Raw genomic sequence first — 19,404 nt, forward strand, 5'->3', positions numbered from 1 at the left:
TACTCATAACACAGATACCTCCCTCCGCTGGTTAAAGTTCTTGTGCAGTTCTGATGCTGATTACACCTCTATCGTTTCTGCTGGTCTATCACGTCAGTCTGTAAATGTCTCCTGAGCCTGTATCTTCTCTCCTAACACCTTGTTGAAGAGCCTCACCCCCTCTGGGATACACGCCCCCTCCTGCACTGGATACACACTTATCAGAAAGTGCAATGGCCCTCTCATGACTCACTCTGACCCACTCCATGTTATGTTTTCCACTGTTCAGACTCCACCTCATCAATAGTCCATACCATCATAGGCAGTCATGAATGTATGATGTTACATTGTATACATTCACAAAGCGGTAGTTTATATTGTGTTTGTTACAAGGCAAGTCGTTACAAGGACTTGCGCTAGAGGCAGTAGACTTAGGAATAGTATGATTTACTATTCCAACTCCAGTATGTGGAACAGTAGGGAAGGTGTTGGAATAGTAAATCATACTATTCATTGTAACGACTTGCATTGTAAAGATTGAGTTGTAAAGCTATTGCGGTGTAACAACTGCGTTGTAAAGGTCATTCTCCGCAATCACTGGCAGCACGCCACTCCTGGAATACCTCAGCTTCGAAGAAGGTAAGTGCAGGGGAAGCCTAAGGCACGGTTACGTACGTAGAGGTAGGGTTACGGTGAGAGGGCGAGGCTTATGTTTAGGTTTAGAGTTTTGCTTTGATTTCATGATATGGTTTATGGTTATGGTAAGGTTATAAATCCTGGGAAGACTTATGGAGAGAAACAAAGATTTACAGCTAGGTTCAGGATTAAATTTAGAGTTATGATTAGGCACCCCAGTATGGTTATTGGAGGGCATATGTTTTAGTTTAAGTTTATACTCTGGGTCACAGTTAGGTGCAGATCTGGATGATGCTTATGGTTATGTGTAAGGTAACACGTGGGATTAGGGTGACGATGAGTTAGGTGAAGGGTTAGTATCTAGGCCAGAGCTAGGCTTCGGGTTAACGGGAGTGTTATGGCTAAGGCTGATCATCTTTATAGATGATGGATACTTACATGACATTCTAAATGGGCCATAGCCAGACATTCAGACTGGGCCCTATTGGGCTGTTTGTTCATGTCATTAACTTTTTTGCTGTTGAAAATGCTTATAGATTTTTGAACTTTGAACGTAAGAAATGTTAAGGTAATCCACGTCAGCAACTTAGTTCCTATTTATATTTCACAGGGTTTATTTAATCTTGCATTTTTTTTTAGTGTTAGCTATTTCCAGAATGTTGGGTTTCTGTGTTTTTTGTTTGTGCATATGCTATTCTTTTATAGTGCATACTTTCAACCGAGTTGCCCCAGGTGTTTAGAAAGGGCCACAATTGAAAGGTCTGAGTTTAGGCTGAAGGTTCTCAGAGTGGCAGTCACTGAGTCTAATATTCAGAATGCATGGTCATACAATCCTTGGCCTCTCTACAGAGCTCACATGACAATGGTCCTGTGTTCCCATTGCAATTGTGAGTCTGTACAAAGGTGAGAAAGAGGTACACAGTTGTCAAAATACTGACACAGTGAAACTAAAAGAAAATGAAATGCTTACAAGGAAGTGGGTGCATTGTGTGCTTGGGTGGTGATGAAGTGGAAAGCAAGGAAGTGCATTCAGGAGAGAGTGGAAATAGGGTGCTGAACAGGGACGAGATGAGGTGTAAGATATGTAGGTAGACACGATGTGGAGAGAAAAAGGGTAAACATGTCTAACAAGTAGTGAAAATAAAGGAGTGACTGAGACACTTTGAAGACCACTATCCCCTATACAGGCCTCAGTAATGTTTCATTCACAGTCTCACAATTTCAGGATTGAAAAATATTCAATATTATTTGCAACAAAATTATTGTTGTTACTTATTTATCTTAAACAGCCAGCAGCCATTGACAAAGCTAATAGTCCTGGGTGGTTTCAGGCGTGTGTCAATTGTATTATATATCTGGATGCAATAACAAAGCTTAGAGGAATCAAAATACTGGCTGGGTGGCAACCATGCGTATAAAAGAAATGTACTTCAAGTGTCTTAGCCATGCCCTTAATTACATAGGCCATGCCCCCTTTAGAAACCCCACAATTGTTTCATCCACTTAAAGCAGCGCTGCCCATAGCAATGTTAGGTTGATATAGTGACTCTGATTGTTAGACCTGGCATCTTTGGCGTGTTTTTCCCATCTTTTTGCTTATGAGCTTCTGTTTTTGACTGTGTGTGCATATCATTTTTGCTGATTTTAGAACTCTGGGCACTTTCCAACTGCTGATCAATACTAAAGTGCAAGTGCTCCCTGTGTAAATTGTGACTGTGGTTGGTTATCCATAATTGGCATATTTGATTTACTGCTAAGTCCCTAGTAAATTGCACTGTGTGCCCAAGGCCTGTAAATCAAATGCTATCAGTGGGCCTGCAGCGCTGATTTTGCCACCCGCATGAGTAGCCCTGTAACCATGTCTTAGACCTGCCACTGCAGAGTCTATGAGCACAATTTTAAACTGCCATGAAGAACTGGCAAGTGCACCCACTTGCCAGGCCAAACCTTCCATTTTACTACATGTAAGACACCCCTAAGGTTTGCCTACTTCAAAGGCATAAACCGGTATAAGTACTGAAGCTGTAACAACATAAATCACCCTCAATCACTGCATCCAAATGCTCCAGATCCCAGACGACCCTGCTCAACTGGATGACCCTCACCACAAACAATTACTGACCCATCTATCAGCACCCCTTCCCAGCCTAAGTCATCAAGAGGCCTTCAACGCCCAACTCACCAAATTAATTGAAACTAACCACATCTTGGACATCTCTAAGTCAGGCTTGAGAAAGCAACCACAGAACCAAGGCTGCACTCTTCACCGCAACAGACAACATCCACAATCTCCTCAACCAAGGGGAAACCACAGACCTCATCCTCCTGTACCTCTCAGCATCAGTGGCAAAGCCTTAGAGTGGATCCTCTCCTTCTACACCGGCCGAACCCAGAGAGTCAGGCTCCCACCATTCTCCTTGGAACCTATAGAGATCAACTGCAGAGTACCTCACAGCTCCTCCTAAGCCCCATTGTGTTCAACATTTACATGGTCCTGCTGGCAGCCATCGTCAGAAACCATGGACTAAACTTTGTTTCCTACACTGATGACACCCAGCTGATTCTCTCTCTCACAGACGAACCTACAGCTGCAAAGAACAACGTCCACAATGGAATGAAGGTTGTCACCACCTGGAGGACAGCTGCCTCAAACTCAACTTTGACAAAATGATATTCTCATCCTGGGAACCACCCCCGCCACGTTTGACAACTCCAGGTGGCCTACAGTGCTCAGTCCTCCCACACACCCACCGACCCTGCACATCACCTCTGCATCATCTTTGAATCATCCCTCTCAATGAACCACCAAATCAATGCTGTCTTATCCTCCTGCTTTCATACGCTCTACCTGCTTTGAAAGATCTTTAAGTAGATCCCCACTGAGTCCAGAAGAAAGGTCACCCAGGTACTCGTCAGCAGCAAACTTGACTAGGGCAACGCACTCGATGCCGGCACCACCCAAAAATCCAAAAGAAATTGCAAAGAATCCAGACCACTGCTGCAAGACTTATCCTGGACCTAGCTGCAGCCACATCAACGTTCACCTGAGAAACTTCCACTGGCTTCCGATCAACAAAAGAATCACCTTCTGACTCCTCACTCACGCCTACAAGGCCCTTAGCAACATTGAACCTGCAAACCTGAACCACCTCGTCTACTACACTCCCACCAGACACCTCTGCTCCGCCAACCTGGCCCTGGCCACTATCCCACAGATTCACAAGGCCATGGCCAGAGGAATATCCTTCTTCTACCTCGCCGCAAAGACCTGGAATGCTCTTCCTCTACATCTCAGGCAATCACCCTCACTCCCTCAATTCAGGAAGGACTTCAAGACCCAGCTCTTCGACTGAACTGCAGACTCCCCCAGCACCTTGAGACCCTAACAGGCTATATTGCCATGCTCTGTAAGAATCCTGATTGATTGATGACTTCAGAACACTTCTGGACTAAGAGGAGATTCTGCCAAGAAGATGAGCTGGAGAGGCTGTAGGAGGGGAACTGCTGCTCTGCTTGTTGCTGTGGTATGCAGGCTTACTGCTTCCTGCTTCTGTCTTGGGCACTGGAAAAGGACTGTACTTTTCTGTATCCTGCTTGTCAAGGTTCTCCAAGGGATTGTGTGTGCTTGCCTCCTGTTAAGAAGTCTCTGGGTCATCAAAGTCTTCACCTGCAGCTCCTGAACTCCTCTGTGGGAAGTTCTGATTGGCCAAGTGGTGACAAATCCAGTTCTAGGCCCTTCCTGGAGGTGGTTTTACTGCAAAGAGAGAAGAGAATCCATGCACCGACCTTCACCATCTGTTTTTCCTGACACAGCACCGCCGTGCAGCTGAAAAACCAATGCATCGCCGTGGTGCGGCTGAAGAATCGACAAAGTGCCTGCCCTGCTGCTGAAAGATCACCGCAGCCCAAGTCCTGAATTCTGTCTCTCTGACGTCTAAGGCACCCTTCCTGACTCACAAGCAGACCCTACTGTGCTGCTGAAGAAAGCGAGGCATCACCTGCGACTCGTCTCGAAAATCAAACTACCACCTTTTTCGTCACCGCATGGACCCAGCACATCCTGATCTTGACATATCGCACCTGTGCCCCAAGTTCTCCATCAACATAGCTCCTCAGTAGGGACCCAGGGACACGTGTCCAGAAATCAACTCTTCACCTCCCCTCACAATAAGCAATCAACGCAACACTTCTCCTACCTAGCAGACAGAACTGATACCTCCATTCCTCTGGGACTAAGGAACTGACGCATAGCTTTTAGTTTCCGGCACCTCACCTCCTCTGCGGCTGGCTTTTCTTTCTAATTTTGACACATCAGAGGTACTTTGTGCTAAAACCATGCATCCATAGATTTCTATGGACTGAACTAGATTAACCTTTTAAAAGTAATATTTTTGCTTATGTATGTTGGATTTTTTTCATTCTGGTCTTGTTTTCCTTAGATAAAGATTGATTCTTTTTCTAAACTGCTGAGGTGTCCATTTGTAGTGTTTTCACTGTGTGTGTGTTTTGCTCTGAAATAAGGCTTACTGCTCATGCAGAACTACCAAGGGGATGAGCAGGGTTTATATTAGCTATGTAATACCCTTACCCTGACTAGAATATGGGTCCCTACTTGGACAGGGCGCATACCGACTACCAACTAGAGACCTCATTTCTAACACTGATGTAGTGGTATATAGATGTAGTATCCTGAATGTAGTTACATATATCCATTTAATTGTCTCTCATTCCTTCCTCTTACCAGTCTCTTTGCTTACACCCTTTAGGCATTTAAATGCCTTTTTCACATCTCCCCTCCCCTTCATCATTTTATTTACAACCTTTAAATATTTCATAGAGGTGAGAAAGCCACTTAAACCTCAAGCCGGATCGAGCAAGAGACCTTACTCTGGCTCAGCTAGAGGTCCTCTTGCCTTCGAGCCCAAAATGAACCCAGCTTAAATGTGTCGTCTGTCTGACACCCACACTCTACCATGATGAGTTAAGAATTAAAAACGAAATATAAACCTGGGGTATTAAGGGTAGATAGAGAAGGAGAAAGCCAGGGGCCGATTCAAATCTAGGTTGGAAATCACTCCGACCGAGCCGGATCTGGGGTGTTTTCCGACCGTTCCGGACTCCTGCAGTACGACCGAGCAAGTACGATGCGGCCATATGCTGTCGGACTCAGTTCAGTCGGACTCGCATAGAAGTCAATGGGAGCCGGTCGTACAGAGCGTACACGGGCTCCCATTGACTGAGTGTGTACGTTGCGGACAAATGCGTCCCCTACAGTGGGTACGGGTCAGTGGCATCCGCACCGTACATGCCTGTGTTGGGGAGACCCATGGGTCTGCCCCTTTGTGTCTGATTCGTAAGGCTAGGGGTAACAGGGGGTCCGATGCGGACCCCCAAAGTCCATCTCCGGGAGCTATTTCGATCCGCAGGCTCCAACTCGATCAGGCTGTCCGAATCGAGCATCGTACTAGCTCAGTCGTGAAACGTCTTCATTGCGCGCCACGGTTTGCTTGCAACAGAGTCGGGTGGAGTGGTTCGGACCTGGAAACAATTCGGACGGAGATTTCGCGCTTGTTTGCATCGTACTTCGGCGTCCGGACCCGTGTACGAACCGGACGGAACTTCAGCCTCCGAATCTGATCCGCTACTGCCGACCCCGATTCGGTACCCTTCCGACCGAGATCGGAATCGGCCCCTTAGTGGGTAAATTCCAAAATATGAAACAAGAATACCTGAGACCAATCCTACCTTCCTCACTGACCAGCTTCTGTGATTTTATTTGACAGAGTCGGATTTTAATCAGTTATCAGATCTGAGCACAACTTCCAATACGTGAGGTCAGGGTGTGAGCTGTACAAAAATAATCTTATTTATTGAGGTGAAACGCTTCCATGTGTTAAAGAAATACCTTTTTTTAATTTTAAAGAGACTATCTTTTTTTACAGCATGCTTGTTGCATGATTTAGATACCAAAGGGCAGATTTACAAGAAATAGCACATCCCTGCATATTATAAGGGATGCACCATTTAAAATGCAACACATAAAAAAAGCCCTTGCGCAACCATGGATGCACCGCATTTGCAATACCGAGGATAGACAGATGCGTGACGCATCTGTCAGCGCAAAGGTGACTCAGTGCTGGAGTCTTGTCGTAAACGCGATGCAACTCTGGCACTGCTCGGGCGGCCTATACTTGCTGTGCTGTGTCACTCCTTAGCCCTGCTACAAGGAGGCGTAAGGTTTTCACTCAGGGGCATCATAAAAGTCCACAGTGAAACCTTATAGATTTCACTGCGTCGCTGTTACGAGGCTTCCTTGTGACAGAACGCCCACCCTGCATACATTATACCTGACGCTGCGCTGGTAGGGTCAACAGGTTGTGTTGGTACTGTTAATGGCAGCGCTGGTAGGGTCAACGGGTGGTTGTGTTGGTACTGTTATTGGTAGCTCTGGTAGGGTCAACAGGGGGTTGTGTTGGTACTGTTAATGGCAGCACTGGTAGGTTCAACTGGTGGTGGTGTTGGTACTGTTAATGGCAGCGCTGGTATATTCAACGGGTGGTTGTGTTGGTACAGTTAATGGCAGCGCTGGTAGGTTCAACGGGTGGTTGTGTTGGTACTGTTAATGGTAGCGCTGGTAGTTTCAACGGGTGGTTGTGTTGGTACTGTCATTGGCAGAGCTGGTAGGGTAAACAGGTGATTGTGTTGGTACTGTCATTGGCAAAGTTGGTAGGGTCAACAGGTGGTTGTGTTGGTACTGTTAATGGCAGCGCTGGTAGGTTCAACGGGTGGTTGTGTTGGTACTGTTAATGGCAGTGCTGGTAGGGTCAACGGGTGGTTGTGTTGGTACTGTTAATGGCAGTGCTGGTAGGGTCAACGGGTGGTTGTGTTGGTACTGTCATTGGCAGCGCTGGTAGGTTCAACGGGTGGTTGTGTTGGTACTGTTAATGGCAGTGCTGGTAGGGTCAACGGGTGGTTGTGTTGGTACTGTTAATGGCAGTGCTGGTTGGGTCAACGGGTGGTTGTGTTGGTACTGTTAATGGCAGTGCTGGTAGGGTCAACGGGTGGTTGTGTTGGTACTGTTAATGGCAGTGCTGGTGTTGGGTCAACGGGTGGTTGTGTTGGTACTGTTAATGGCAGTGCTGGTAGGGTCAACGGGTGGTTGTGTTGGTACTGTTAATGGCAGTGCTGGTGTTGGGTCAACGGGTGGTTGTGTTGGTACTGTTAATGGCAGTGCTGGTAGGGTCAACGGGTGGTTGTGTTGGTACTGTTAATGGAAGTGCTGGTAGGGTCAACAGGTGGTGCATGTAAATGTAAATGTAAATGTAAATGTCAAGGTATTTGTAGAGCGCACTGTCACCAAGCGGTTTCCTGGCGCTATTACTCATACCGCTGTGGAACCCCTCCTGGCTTTCCCTGTGAAGTGTCCACTCCTGGGCACCCCCAGGGTGAAGCCAGGCATCCACAGCGCTGTTGGGGCCGGTGTGGAGGTTAAGCAAGCTATTGCCCAGAGTTGCAGCGTGGGACCCATGATTAGAATAGGCACCGAGGCGAGAAATCAGGTCCGAGGAATTATGAGCCCAAGACCCGCCGAGGCGGGAATTGAACCCTGCTCCCGGACCAGAACTCTGCATCAGGGTCTGCCGCTCTAACCATTGAGCCACACTCCTCAGTGCATGACGCAGTGGCCTCCTGGCACTTATGTTTTGTTTTCTGTTTTTACAAATTAAGCGCTGCACTCTTCCCCATACTTGCTCCAGATGCATTAATACTAGTCAAAGGTTTCTCTCTCAAACACCCCCCTTGCTCGACTCTATTTCTACCCCGCATTTTGATAGCTCAGCCAGGTCACCCTTCTCCCCTCCCAGTCCCCGCATCTCCCCTCATTAGACATCAGGTGCAGAGCTTGCCCCCCTCCCCCCAGCTCCTCCTCGCCCCTCCCCCGTCTCTGGAGATGCGGCCTCTTGGATGTGGTTCTAGCGCACTGAGCCGAGACACAGGCGCTACTGTGACTGTTAGACTGTGACCCCCTCTTTGTAAATCAGCCCCAAGAAAGTTTATAACTCCGAGTTACCCGCATCATTAATCTCCCATTAATATTCAGGATCCGGATGTAAAGCGGTGTTTGGCGAGGGGATATAAATTCCTGTGCTTCATGCTCCCGCATAAAATTACACTCGCTGTCGAGGCCTAATTATCAATCACGCTTACCGCCTGACTTAATGTACGAGTGCAGGCGTCACATGGAAAAACACGAGAGGAGGCACGGGGGAGGGGCCAGACCCCCCCCCCCCCCCCCCCCCACCACCACCCTGCACGCCCTCCCACCCTCACCGCCACCAAACACAACAAAGGTGGCAGGAAGGTGGAGTGGCCAGACCCCCCGCCCACCCTCACCACCACCAAACGCAACAGAGGTGGCAGGGGGAGGAGGGGCAGACCCCCACCCCACACACCCTCCCACCCTCACCACAACCAAACACAACAGAGGTGGCAGGAAGGTGGAGTGGCCAGAGTAGACCCCCATCCCATATCCTCACCACCACCAAACACAACAGAGGTGGCAGGAAGGTGGAGTGGCCAGACCCCCCACCCCATATCCTCCCCACCCTCACCACCACCACCACAGGCTTCCTTGGTTACAAGGATGGCCAAAAAACATCAAGATTACATTCATTTATTTATATATATTTTTTAAAGTGCTGCCAGTTTTGGCAGGTAAGGGGTACCACTAATGGATGAGATCAGGCTTCCCCCCAACCCCACCCGCCCCCCATCGTGTGTGTCAGCCCGGGCTGACACAGCTCTGCGGGCATCTAATTGCAGCCGCACCCGATTACTTACCAGATATTTAAAAGACCATTTACTTGTAAATTAGGCGTTGTTGTGTTTCCACCCCTTCTTTCAGTCACTCTGCCTATGGTTGGAAGAATTAGCCTCCCCCCCCTCCGAAATATTTGTCAGCCCCCCACCCCCCTGCCCCCTCTAGTTGCCCGCCTGGATGAGATCATTTACTGTGAATCACACAATTTGCTCAAATATAGAGGCCAAGATCAGAACGCATGTACTCTGGAAACATAGCCGAGGATTTCATCAACATACTATCAACCTCATTTCAAGCATGGTAGCAACAGTAGGTGCAAAAATACCCGTGTCCAAATGTCCTTTGGGTGCGGAATGGATTGTTACATTTGCAGTGCATGATGGGAAGTATCTTTCAAGAAACTTTTTTGCAGGGATTATTGTGCCTTGTGTTTTGCTGCTTCCGCAGAGCCTGGCATGTGCAATTCCATCCAGCCAGACAGGACACTGAGAAATCGTCACCACAAAAAATCAGGCACGAACGGTGTTGGCACAGCTTTGATAGTGGGGCAAAGTAAATAAACAGGGCACAAAAAGGATTTTACACCAGCTTTTTCACTTTGTGCCCAAATCTGAATGAGACAAAAATGTCTCATTCCAGAATGGACAGAGTGTTATATTATAATCTTTTTACTTGGTTTGTAGGTGTGACAAATGCTAGACATTTTTTTAAAACTTGTAATATACACACGTAGGGGCTGATTGTGCCGGAATGCCTGCTCCCATTGTAAAATGGGAGGTGCAATTCACCCCCCCCCCCTTCAGCCTCCAAGCGGAGGCTGTGCGCCAAAGGGGGTCTTGATGGGGACCCCCAAATGCGAGTTCTGATAGCCTTTCTGTATCAGAAAGGCCGGCATGGAAAGACTGCCAAAACCCAACATCAGAATCCCTAGAGCGGAAAGAGCCCCCCTTGGGATTACTGGCCACTTTCCGATTTTGTCAGAAGCCAGCCGGAATGACCAGTCGGATTTCTTTCCAACCAACTCTATTGGAATGAGGCATTCGGAAAGGAATCTCTCTGGCATATTCTGATGCAGCCACATCGTAATCGGCCCCATACTGAACATTGGATCAGCCTCCTTCATCCATTTGCTTTTTTGACTCAGGACCCTTCAGCCATTAACTTGAGACTGTGTCAATCACATCTTGGAGCAGACTGCAGGAGTATTCTCGTCTTATTGCCTTTTTATTGGCTGTTTGGGGATGCAAGGGTGACTATTTCTGATTTGATAAGTATTGACAATAATAGAATTTATTAATTTTTCTGAAAAATGAATGTCAGTCATCTCACATTCAGAATCTTAACACTCCTCTCCCTGCTGCTTGGACACTTCTTGGCATGTTGCTTCAGTGAGTTTTGGTTTACTACCTGCCCATCAGCTCCAGGACCCTGGCACCGGTGCTCTCCTCGCACAGGGGGCAGACCCGCTGACACTTCTACCCTGAAGCTGGGTCATTGCTGCTTCCCAGTGGCTTCCCCAGCTGCACACAAGTACGGTCAAGACCGATGGGTGTGATTAGTAAATCACTATGCGAGCCAGGCCTATTGGCTTTGCCAATGCTTGTTATATGTGCCATGCTCTGCAGTTACCAGGACTCTTAGCCCTGCTTGAGGCAGCACATGATCTATGTATCCATCATTTCCATGTACCAGCATTACCATGTCTGGTCTCCCCTAAGGAAGGGTGATGAGTCCAACCTGGGCTCAAGTGAGTGGGTGTAGTGACCCTTTTAATGAGGGGGATTCCTCCAAAGTTGTGCTGCACATGGTGAGGAGTGGGATCTTACAGCATGATGACCAAGCTCAGCTTGGAAATATGTCATCTCTGTACAGCCCACCACATTGTAGGTTCCGTTACAACCTACCGCCTACCTCGCTTCAGCTGTGGGGGAATCCTATATAGTTTTTGGGCCTGGGTGGGCTTCACCGTGGATTGCATGGCTTTTAGTTGCCTGTAAGCAAACTCTAGGGGGGTCATGACCCCCGTCTCACTCTTCAGCACAGACCTCTGCAATTCAATGAACATGATCATGCTCATTTTTTGCCATTTCACATAGATTTACTTGAGCTACTCAAAAAGGTTTCACATAAAACTTCAAAAACTGGCGCTTCTAAAGATCCCTTTCTTCTCTGACGTCAGGATACCCTCCCAGGTGACATACAAATTGACCATCTTTTGGAAAACAAAAGACCCCCTTTAAGCCAAGAAGAACCTGGGTGAATCATCGATTATTGAGAACAATGATCCTCTACAGCAGAGGTCTTCAAACTTTTTTGCTCTGGGCTCCTCCACCCCCCCAAGCAAAATATTTTGAAGTGGAAGGGGCAGGGCTGAGCTCCAGGGCGGTGCTTAGGAGATCATTTCAGGGGTATTTTTCTGTAACACGTAATCTACGCTATGTGTGAGAATTATGAAAGTAAAAATATATTAAACGAAAACTGAAATGGACCAAAAACACTAAGGCCCATAATTTGAGTGTTGTAAGCCGAGATCCCAAATGCAACTGCACCTGCTGCACTAAAAAAAAACAAGGCAGCAAAAAACCCCAAACTTTCTCCAGGCATCTCTCTGAGGTAGCTGTCTCTATCATTTGTAATCTACAAAATGACCCCCCATATAGCACCATTTACTCTGAGCTATCTCTTTGATGCTGTCTAAGGAGCTCACTGCTTTCCTGAGACCCTGCTGGCCTTCTCCCTGTCATCCCCTCTGCTCACCTTGAAGGACATCTGCATGCTAATAGAGGTCGAAGCGAACCGGATCTAAGGGGAGCCACATGCCCCATGATTTTTTCATTTTACAAAAGCAGTTCCCATACTTAACACAACCACCTCTGAGCAATTGCTGTGGCCCTTGGAGTGCCTCTGTGTAAAAGTGAAGGGAGGTTGGGGGAGGAGTTTTCCTGTGCTGTGAAGCTCATGAAGGGACACAGAGCTAAGGAGGAAACAGTCTTTCTCACCAGGGTGCTTGCTACCTGAAAGAATGCAAATGTGTGCAATAGGTTAATCACCATATGTAAAGGCAGTTTCGAAGCCAGTTTAGGATTTAATTGATTGAGGTACCTGAGGCTTCATGTGAACAATGAGCTATTCTTTTTTTTATATTTAGGGGCATATTTACTATTTTTTTCATGTAGCGCTCTGCAGCATCTGCAAATGCTGTGCTGCGATACTTCATCAGAAGAGAGGAGGAGAGCACCCTATTTACTAAAATAGGCAATCTCTTCCCCTCTCATTAGCGCCAGCGCTGAAATCAGCTGCTGTGCACCACAGACACACCTTTGTGCCATGGTGCAAAGATATCTCTGTCAGCCTACATAGGTTCCGTACTAGAAGGAATCCTTCCATTACAAAACGCAATGCACAGACTCACTTTAACCATTTTCCCACTGTGTATCTGTGCTGTAAAATGCTGCTCACGTGCAAAGTCGGAAAAGGAAGGAGAAATTAAAGCATTTCTCCTTCCTTGCGCCTACTTGAAAATGGTGCAGTTTTTTTCTCACTAAATCCAATCCACTTTATTTAGTAAATTGGGTTTAGGGTGAAAAACCTTGGGGCATATTATCAAGGGGGTTTATCTCCGCTTTTTTGGCTTTCAAAGCCAAGAAAGCGGAGATAAAATTATCTCCCTTTTACCTAGCTGTCGCTAACACCAGTTAGCGACAGCTAGTAGGAGATAGTGACCATCTTGGGCCCCACTTTGCATGTCAGTGATATTTATCACTAATGACATGCAAAGTGGGCGTGCCAAGATGTTAGCAACTGAAAACAGTCGCTAACATCGCTATCTCCTATTACCAACTTTTGGAGATATTCGCGCTAGGCGCGAATATCTCCAAAAGCTAACACCTGCCCATAGCAGTTCTTAGCCATGTTATCCAATGGGAGGTGGATAACATGGCTAGGAGCATTAGCTCGGTAATGCATGAATATCGCTGACTTTTCAGCGATATTCATGCATTGCGGACGAATTTTATCGCATTTGCAATAAACCTTGGTAATACCAAGGTTTATCTGCGATAAAAATCGCCGCAGCTCAGCGATAATTTTTTCACGCTAACCAAGCAATAGCGATAATTATCGCTATTGCTTGGTAATATGCTCCCTTGGGTGGTTGCATGCAAACACGCATGGACCACACGTGCTGCACCCCATGAAGCAAAGTAATGCATAGCAGCGCCATGTACTGTTTCGCATTTCTTTCCCGTTACTTCCAGTGCTAAACAATTTTAGCTCTGGAAAGTAAATTGGGGAAAAAAAGATTTTGTACTGGTGACGCAAACACGGCACACAATCTTGGTAAATTTCCTCCCAAATGTCAGGGTATTTAAAGCTGAGTTCTAGAAAGTGTACTTTTAATAGACAAATGTTTCACTAGGTATAGTTTACCTATTACTAAATTATATATGTTGAAAGCGCTTGCCTCATCTTAAAACACCAAATTATTTTGCAGCAGTCTACCTTATGCAGGGTATAACACAATTTTTAAATAATAACTCGCCGTGCTTTCTGCTCCAAGCTGGGACCGTGTAGCACTATAAATACATAAGCCATTATTCCTCCCTTCTGCAGTGGTCACAATACTCAAATGAAATTTGAGAATGTAAAAGAATGTATTTCTTTCTGATCTGCATACCTTCTATTTATTTTTCAGTTAAGGTTTCTACATTATTTTATATGCCATTACCTGAAAGTGAAAAACACAACACTTACGGCCAGATTCATCAACGTAAAATCGGCTTGCAAAGGGCCAGATTCTGAGAATTTAGCTAATCGCAAATAAGGAATCTGTAGGAATCTCAAAATAAATTGCGATTTGTACATGAATCCCGTTTTGCGAGTCTGTAATAGCGAATCCTTAATAATCGCTATTACGGACTCGCAAAACGGGACTTTGATGAATCTAGGGGTATAAGAATATTTTCTTCTTTATAGCCACGTTTTTGACCCCGCCACCATTTTCTGTTACCTGCATATAAAATAATACAGACACCATAGACGAAAATTAAATGCAATTTAAGCTAATCCGATGGAAATGCATTCTTTTAAATTATGAGGTCCCAGTGTATGCTTTTTTTAACCAATTCAAGGCTGCATGTAAATGAATACAGCCTGGAAACGGGCCAAGTTGCGCTTCCAGGCAACCTTCATTTACAAGTACTTTACTTGTGAGCCATTTGCGCCTCCCTAGAAACGCAGCCACGGCCCCCAGGGGGGCGCGCCCCACAGTTTGAAGACCTCTGCTCTAGAGCTTCTAGCACATCGCTTGTGGATATACAGCTTAATCTGAAATAATTGATAAGCAGAAGTAAGCCAATTGTCTAGGGGAAAAGGGATCCATTAAGGTTCCATTGTGTTGCAAGTACCTGCAACCTGTGTATGCCACACAGAAAACATTACCAACGGCGTAATGGCGTCACGAGGATAAGCGGGTGGAAACTTATCCTCCACCACGCCCTCGGTTGTTTTTCCATGTGGCATACCCTCATCCCTAATTTTTTCCACAGACTATTGGCTTACTTCTCTTTATGAGTTCTTTCAGATGCCCCAGTCCTTTCTCCTGATGAGATCCTTTCATCCCATTCGGTAGTCGAAACATTGTCGACAAAATTACAACAAACAAACTGTGCGACATTAATTGAAACCAAAGGCTGCTGTTTGTTGACAAAAACACACACAAGGAATCGCAAATTTGCTCTAACTTTTTGTCGATTTTGGACTTGTGTTTTTTGAGTACCACGCTGGGGTTACATCACTGTAACCAAAATGACTGTTTATCTTCCCATATGTTGCAAAGTAAGCTATTGATATATCTTTTTACGCATAGACAGTGTTGTTGTGTTTGTACTGCTCTTACCTCTGATTGCATTCAATGCTTAAAGTGATCATGCTGTATATCTTTAAGAGATGCACTATAAGACATCTGAGGGGACCATTGCTCGCAATAAACATACCAGTAGACATAACATGTTGTAACATGGTTACACGGACACATGTGATGCACATGAGGGACTTTAGTCAAAGACGATGAGACAAAACTTGGGCCAGGATCTGGCACATGGCAAGTAAAGCTGATTTTATTCCAAGCTTTGAAATTTTTATTTTTAAACAGTGGAAGCATGCTAACATTGCACCTCATTAGCTGAAGTAAGTGATTTAGCCTATACCACAGGTTTCCGATTTGAGACTCAGTGGCAGATTTACAAGGAACTGACGCATTTGCAGATACATCAGTTTCCTTGCGCCAGTGCCAAATGTCCTTGCACCACCATGGATGCGCTGTATTTACAATACAGCGTACAATGGCACAAGGATTAACATATGCGTCAAAATTACTGACGCATCTGTTGGCACAAGAGTGAAGCATCGCTGGAGTGACGCAACTCCAGCAAAGTGCCATAACAGATGGGTTAATCCCATTCAAAAAGCCATGGGTCATGTCTTACGCCTGGTCTGAGCAGGCGTAGGGATTTTGCTCAGTGAAGGCGTAGAGTGACGCCGTGAAATGGCTTTTTGCACAGGAACCCCTTGCCTGCATACATTATACCTGGCGCAGGTATAAAGTGACACAGGGCTTTACAATGTGATGCATCTCCCTAGATTCATCACGTTGTTAATTGATCACATTGTTTGCGCCGTCGCTGCGTCAAAAAAAGTCAATACAAATAAGCATTGGTCCGAGTTCACACATGACTTATGTGCTATGTGTGGTCTATTTTATATTGGTCTGACACTCACCACAAAATCATTTATCATGAGTAAACTCACATTAGTACAATAAAACAAGAAGTAGAAAGATTTCTATGCATTTATTTCTGCATAATCAGTATTAACGCAATAGTATTGTTTGCGTGCCTTAATCAGTTAAGTTATATCAAATTATTCAAAACATACAGAGGTACTTGAATGCAATTGTTAAGTCATTACATTTCAGAGTGCTCTCGATGGGAAGGGAAGGGAACGTGTGGAGGTTGTGAGGGACCGGGTAAAGGTGGTGTGACTTTTTTGAAACATCACTTTAAAATAAAGAACGCCTTTACAATCAACATATACAAGGTTCCAAAGTTGCATCAGTCATAGGTCTAATAAATAAGTTTCTTTATGTCCTATGGTGTGCTGGGATGGCGTAGTCTACGTTTCGACCCACGAAGTACGCTAGAAGGGTAACTGTTGCCTCATGTTAATACTGACTATGCAGAAATAAATGCATAGAAATCTTTCTACTTCTTGTTTTATTGTACTAATGTGAGTTTACTCATGATAAATGATTTTGTGGTGAGTGTCAGACCAATATAATATAGACCACACATAGCACATAAGTCATATGTGAACTCGGACCAATGCTTATTTGTATTGATATATGGACCCAGGTCCTGGAGTTCTAAGGGCCTACTCCTTAATTACTCACACGTGCCAAAAAAAGTGGCGCAATGGCGGCACAAGGAGGCTCAAGGGGCTTGTAAATCTGCCCCTGAGTTCTCATGAGTGTTGACTTACCATGACTGCTAAGGAAAGCGAAGAGGTCTGTGCTGCGGCTGCCAGACAATAAGAAGAGTCCAGACGATCACAGTGACTAATCCTGTATTTGCCCTCTCCTCTCCTTCCAGCAGACTATCTGGTGCTAGCGAAGGGATGAAGATCCAGACCGAGAGGACCAGATCCTTGCTCGTCTTCTCCAACGTCAGTGCACTGCATTATGGAAACTACACCTGCCTCGCTAGCAACAAACTCGGAGCCTCCAACGCCACCATGCGGTTGTACAGTACGTATTCTTCAGGTGTCCTGTCACTATACACAGCACATCATGAGTACAGCATTTGTCTGTTATCCCATGCTATGGGCCATACCAGTGGTTGTAGTATGCTGTGTAAATGCGAAGTTAAATACAATACTCTACAGTGTTTGACTGCCGATTTTGATAGGCGTTAATCTATAAAGATTGTAGACGTTGAGCAAGAAATATGAAGAATTTGTATGTTATACATTTTTATTTTTATTCCACAGAAGTCAAACAAATCGCATTTGCACACTTTGTTATACATTTCACAAGATTCACAAGTTGTGTTAAGAAAATTGACTCAATTTTCATACAAAAGGAAAGTTTTCACTTCCAAAACAACTGCTATTCTAATCATCAGATGATGAAGAAGCATCTTACGCCATCCAATCAATGCCTGAGTTCAGAAGATGTTGGGTCAACTTGTCGGGCCTTCTCTGCAGATATGGAGGGGGTCCATGCTTTCCCAAGTTTGTACATAGGGTCATGAATCAATGCTGTCAATTTTTCCATAAATTGAGCTAATGTTTTAACACCTGACATGAATGTGGGTGTCAATTCTTGTTTCCAAAATAGTGCTTGGGATAATCTAGTGCGAGTAGTAAATGTGTGAGGCGTTTGCCTGAATGAGTAGTGGTAGGATAGATAGAGTCCCTCCCCAGTATAAGTACTGTTGGGTCTAAAAGGCGTATGATCCCAGTGATTTCCTGCACGCTTGTGATAATAATTTCCAAGTATTCTTAGATCTTTGGGCAGGTCCAGCACATGTGAATCATGCTTCCCTGCTCTCCAAATCCCTTCAAGCATAGTTCTGAGCTTCCATTTATGGATTCTAGGCTTGGGTAAAGTACCAGCTCGTTAATATTTTATATGAGTTTTCTTCAAGTTGGACACATAACGAGGATTATGCAGCTCTTGCCCAAATTTTCACCAAGATCTTCAGAATAGGTTTCCCTAACTCTTCATTCCACTTAGCAATATAGGTAGGTAGTTTTGTCTGTGAGTAGCAGTAATAGAGTTGAATACAATAGAGACGTTCCTTATTTCCATATTTTATCATAGAACAAGGTTTGCAACGGGGTGTGATCCCTAGTGGTCCTCAATTGTACTTGTCTATTTCATATTCAGTGTAATAACTGGGTTAACCAAATCCATCATGGGACTGGAGATTACAACATTCAGTACATGTTTCTCTGTCTAGTGTTGCCCCATCTGCAAAAACAGGTATCCCAATCTCATTGGGTTCCCATTGTTAAAAGTTTAATTCCAACATCCCAAATCCTGGGAGAAAAATCCAGATTGAACGTGAATGGAGTCATAGGAGATGTGAATGCAGCCATGTTCTTTTTACCAGTTAAGATGTCCCAATATTTCAGAAGTATGTTGGTTGAGCCAAGTAGCCATAATAATTTTGATAATGGGACCTGAGAATAGACTTGTCCTACATCTACCTGCAGTGACTTGGGGGGAGTAGTTGCAAATCCAGTGCAGGTCGCAATAGGGAAGCCATAATATCACTTAAGAGCCCAACATAGAGTGCTCTACCGGCCAATAAAGGCCCGCTCCAGTGCTAAAGGCCAGCCCCGAAGGTAGCGGCCATTTAATGTCCGGTAGAGTACGCTACGGAGGCCTCCAGGGCTATTAGAACATTCCGCCTCTAGAGAGCAGAATGTTCTAATTCGTAAAACAAAGGCCTCACGGAGCCCAATGGGATTGAAATCCACTCGAGCTCCCTGAGGCCTTATGTTCACAGCAACAGCTGTGAACAAACATTGGAATGCCAGAGTTAGAAGCCCGGAACAGTCCATTGTTTTCAATGGAGCTCCCAACAGTCCAATGTTCAAATAAAACTTTCCTCCCACCCTCCCTCCAATGACTTTCTATATTTTGGTTATATTATATATCACCTTTCCTAGGCACTCTGGGGAGTTTTATCCGTCCATATGAAAAATAAGAGATTATTCTGTTTCTGTGTAATAGTATCCTTAGGGACTGGAGTGGTAAGGCTTGTAGGATCTATAGGAGGCTAGGAAGGAAGTTCATCTTGCCACTTGGCCTAATCATAAAATCTCCAGTTTCCCCCACCTGTAGAGAAGCTTATATACGACCTCCAGCAATGGCGGGATATTGTAAGAGTATGTATGTTTTATCA

General features: G+C 45.3%; 1 protein-coding gene across 3 annotated transcripts in view; it reads left to right on the plus strand.

Annotated features, from left to right (window-relative positions):
• Positions 1–19,404, plus strand: part of IGLON5 (IgLON family member 5) — a 976,255-nt gene that overhangs the window by 902,293 nt on the left and 54,558 nt on the right. For 2 of the 3 annotated variants that reach the window (XM_086929918.1, XM_086929917.1), the window contains exon 7: positions 17,083–17,237. In XM_086929918.1, coding sequence (XP_086786044.1) covers positions 17,083–17,237 — 155 coding nt within the window. The remainder of the gene's footprint in view (positions 1–17,082; positions 17,238–19,404) is intronic. The other variant, XM_086929916.1, reaches the window with a different exon arrangement.

The sequence above is a fragment of the Lissotriton vulgaris genome, chromosome 7 (assembly GCF_964263255.1).
Source record: "Lissotriton vulgaris chromosome 7, aLisVul1.2, whole genome shotgun sequence".
NCBI classification, from domain to species: domain Eukaryota; kingdom Metazoa; phylum Chordata; class Amphibia; order Caudata; family Salamandridae; genus Lissotriton; species Lissotriton vulgaris.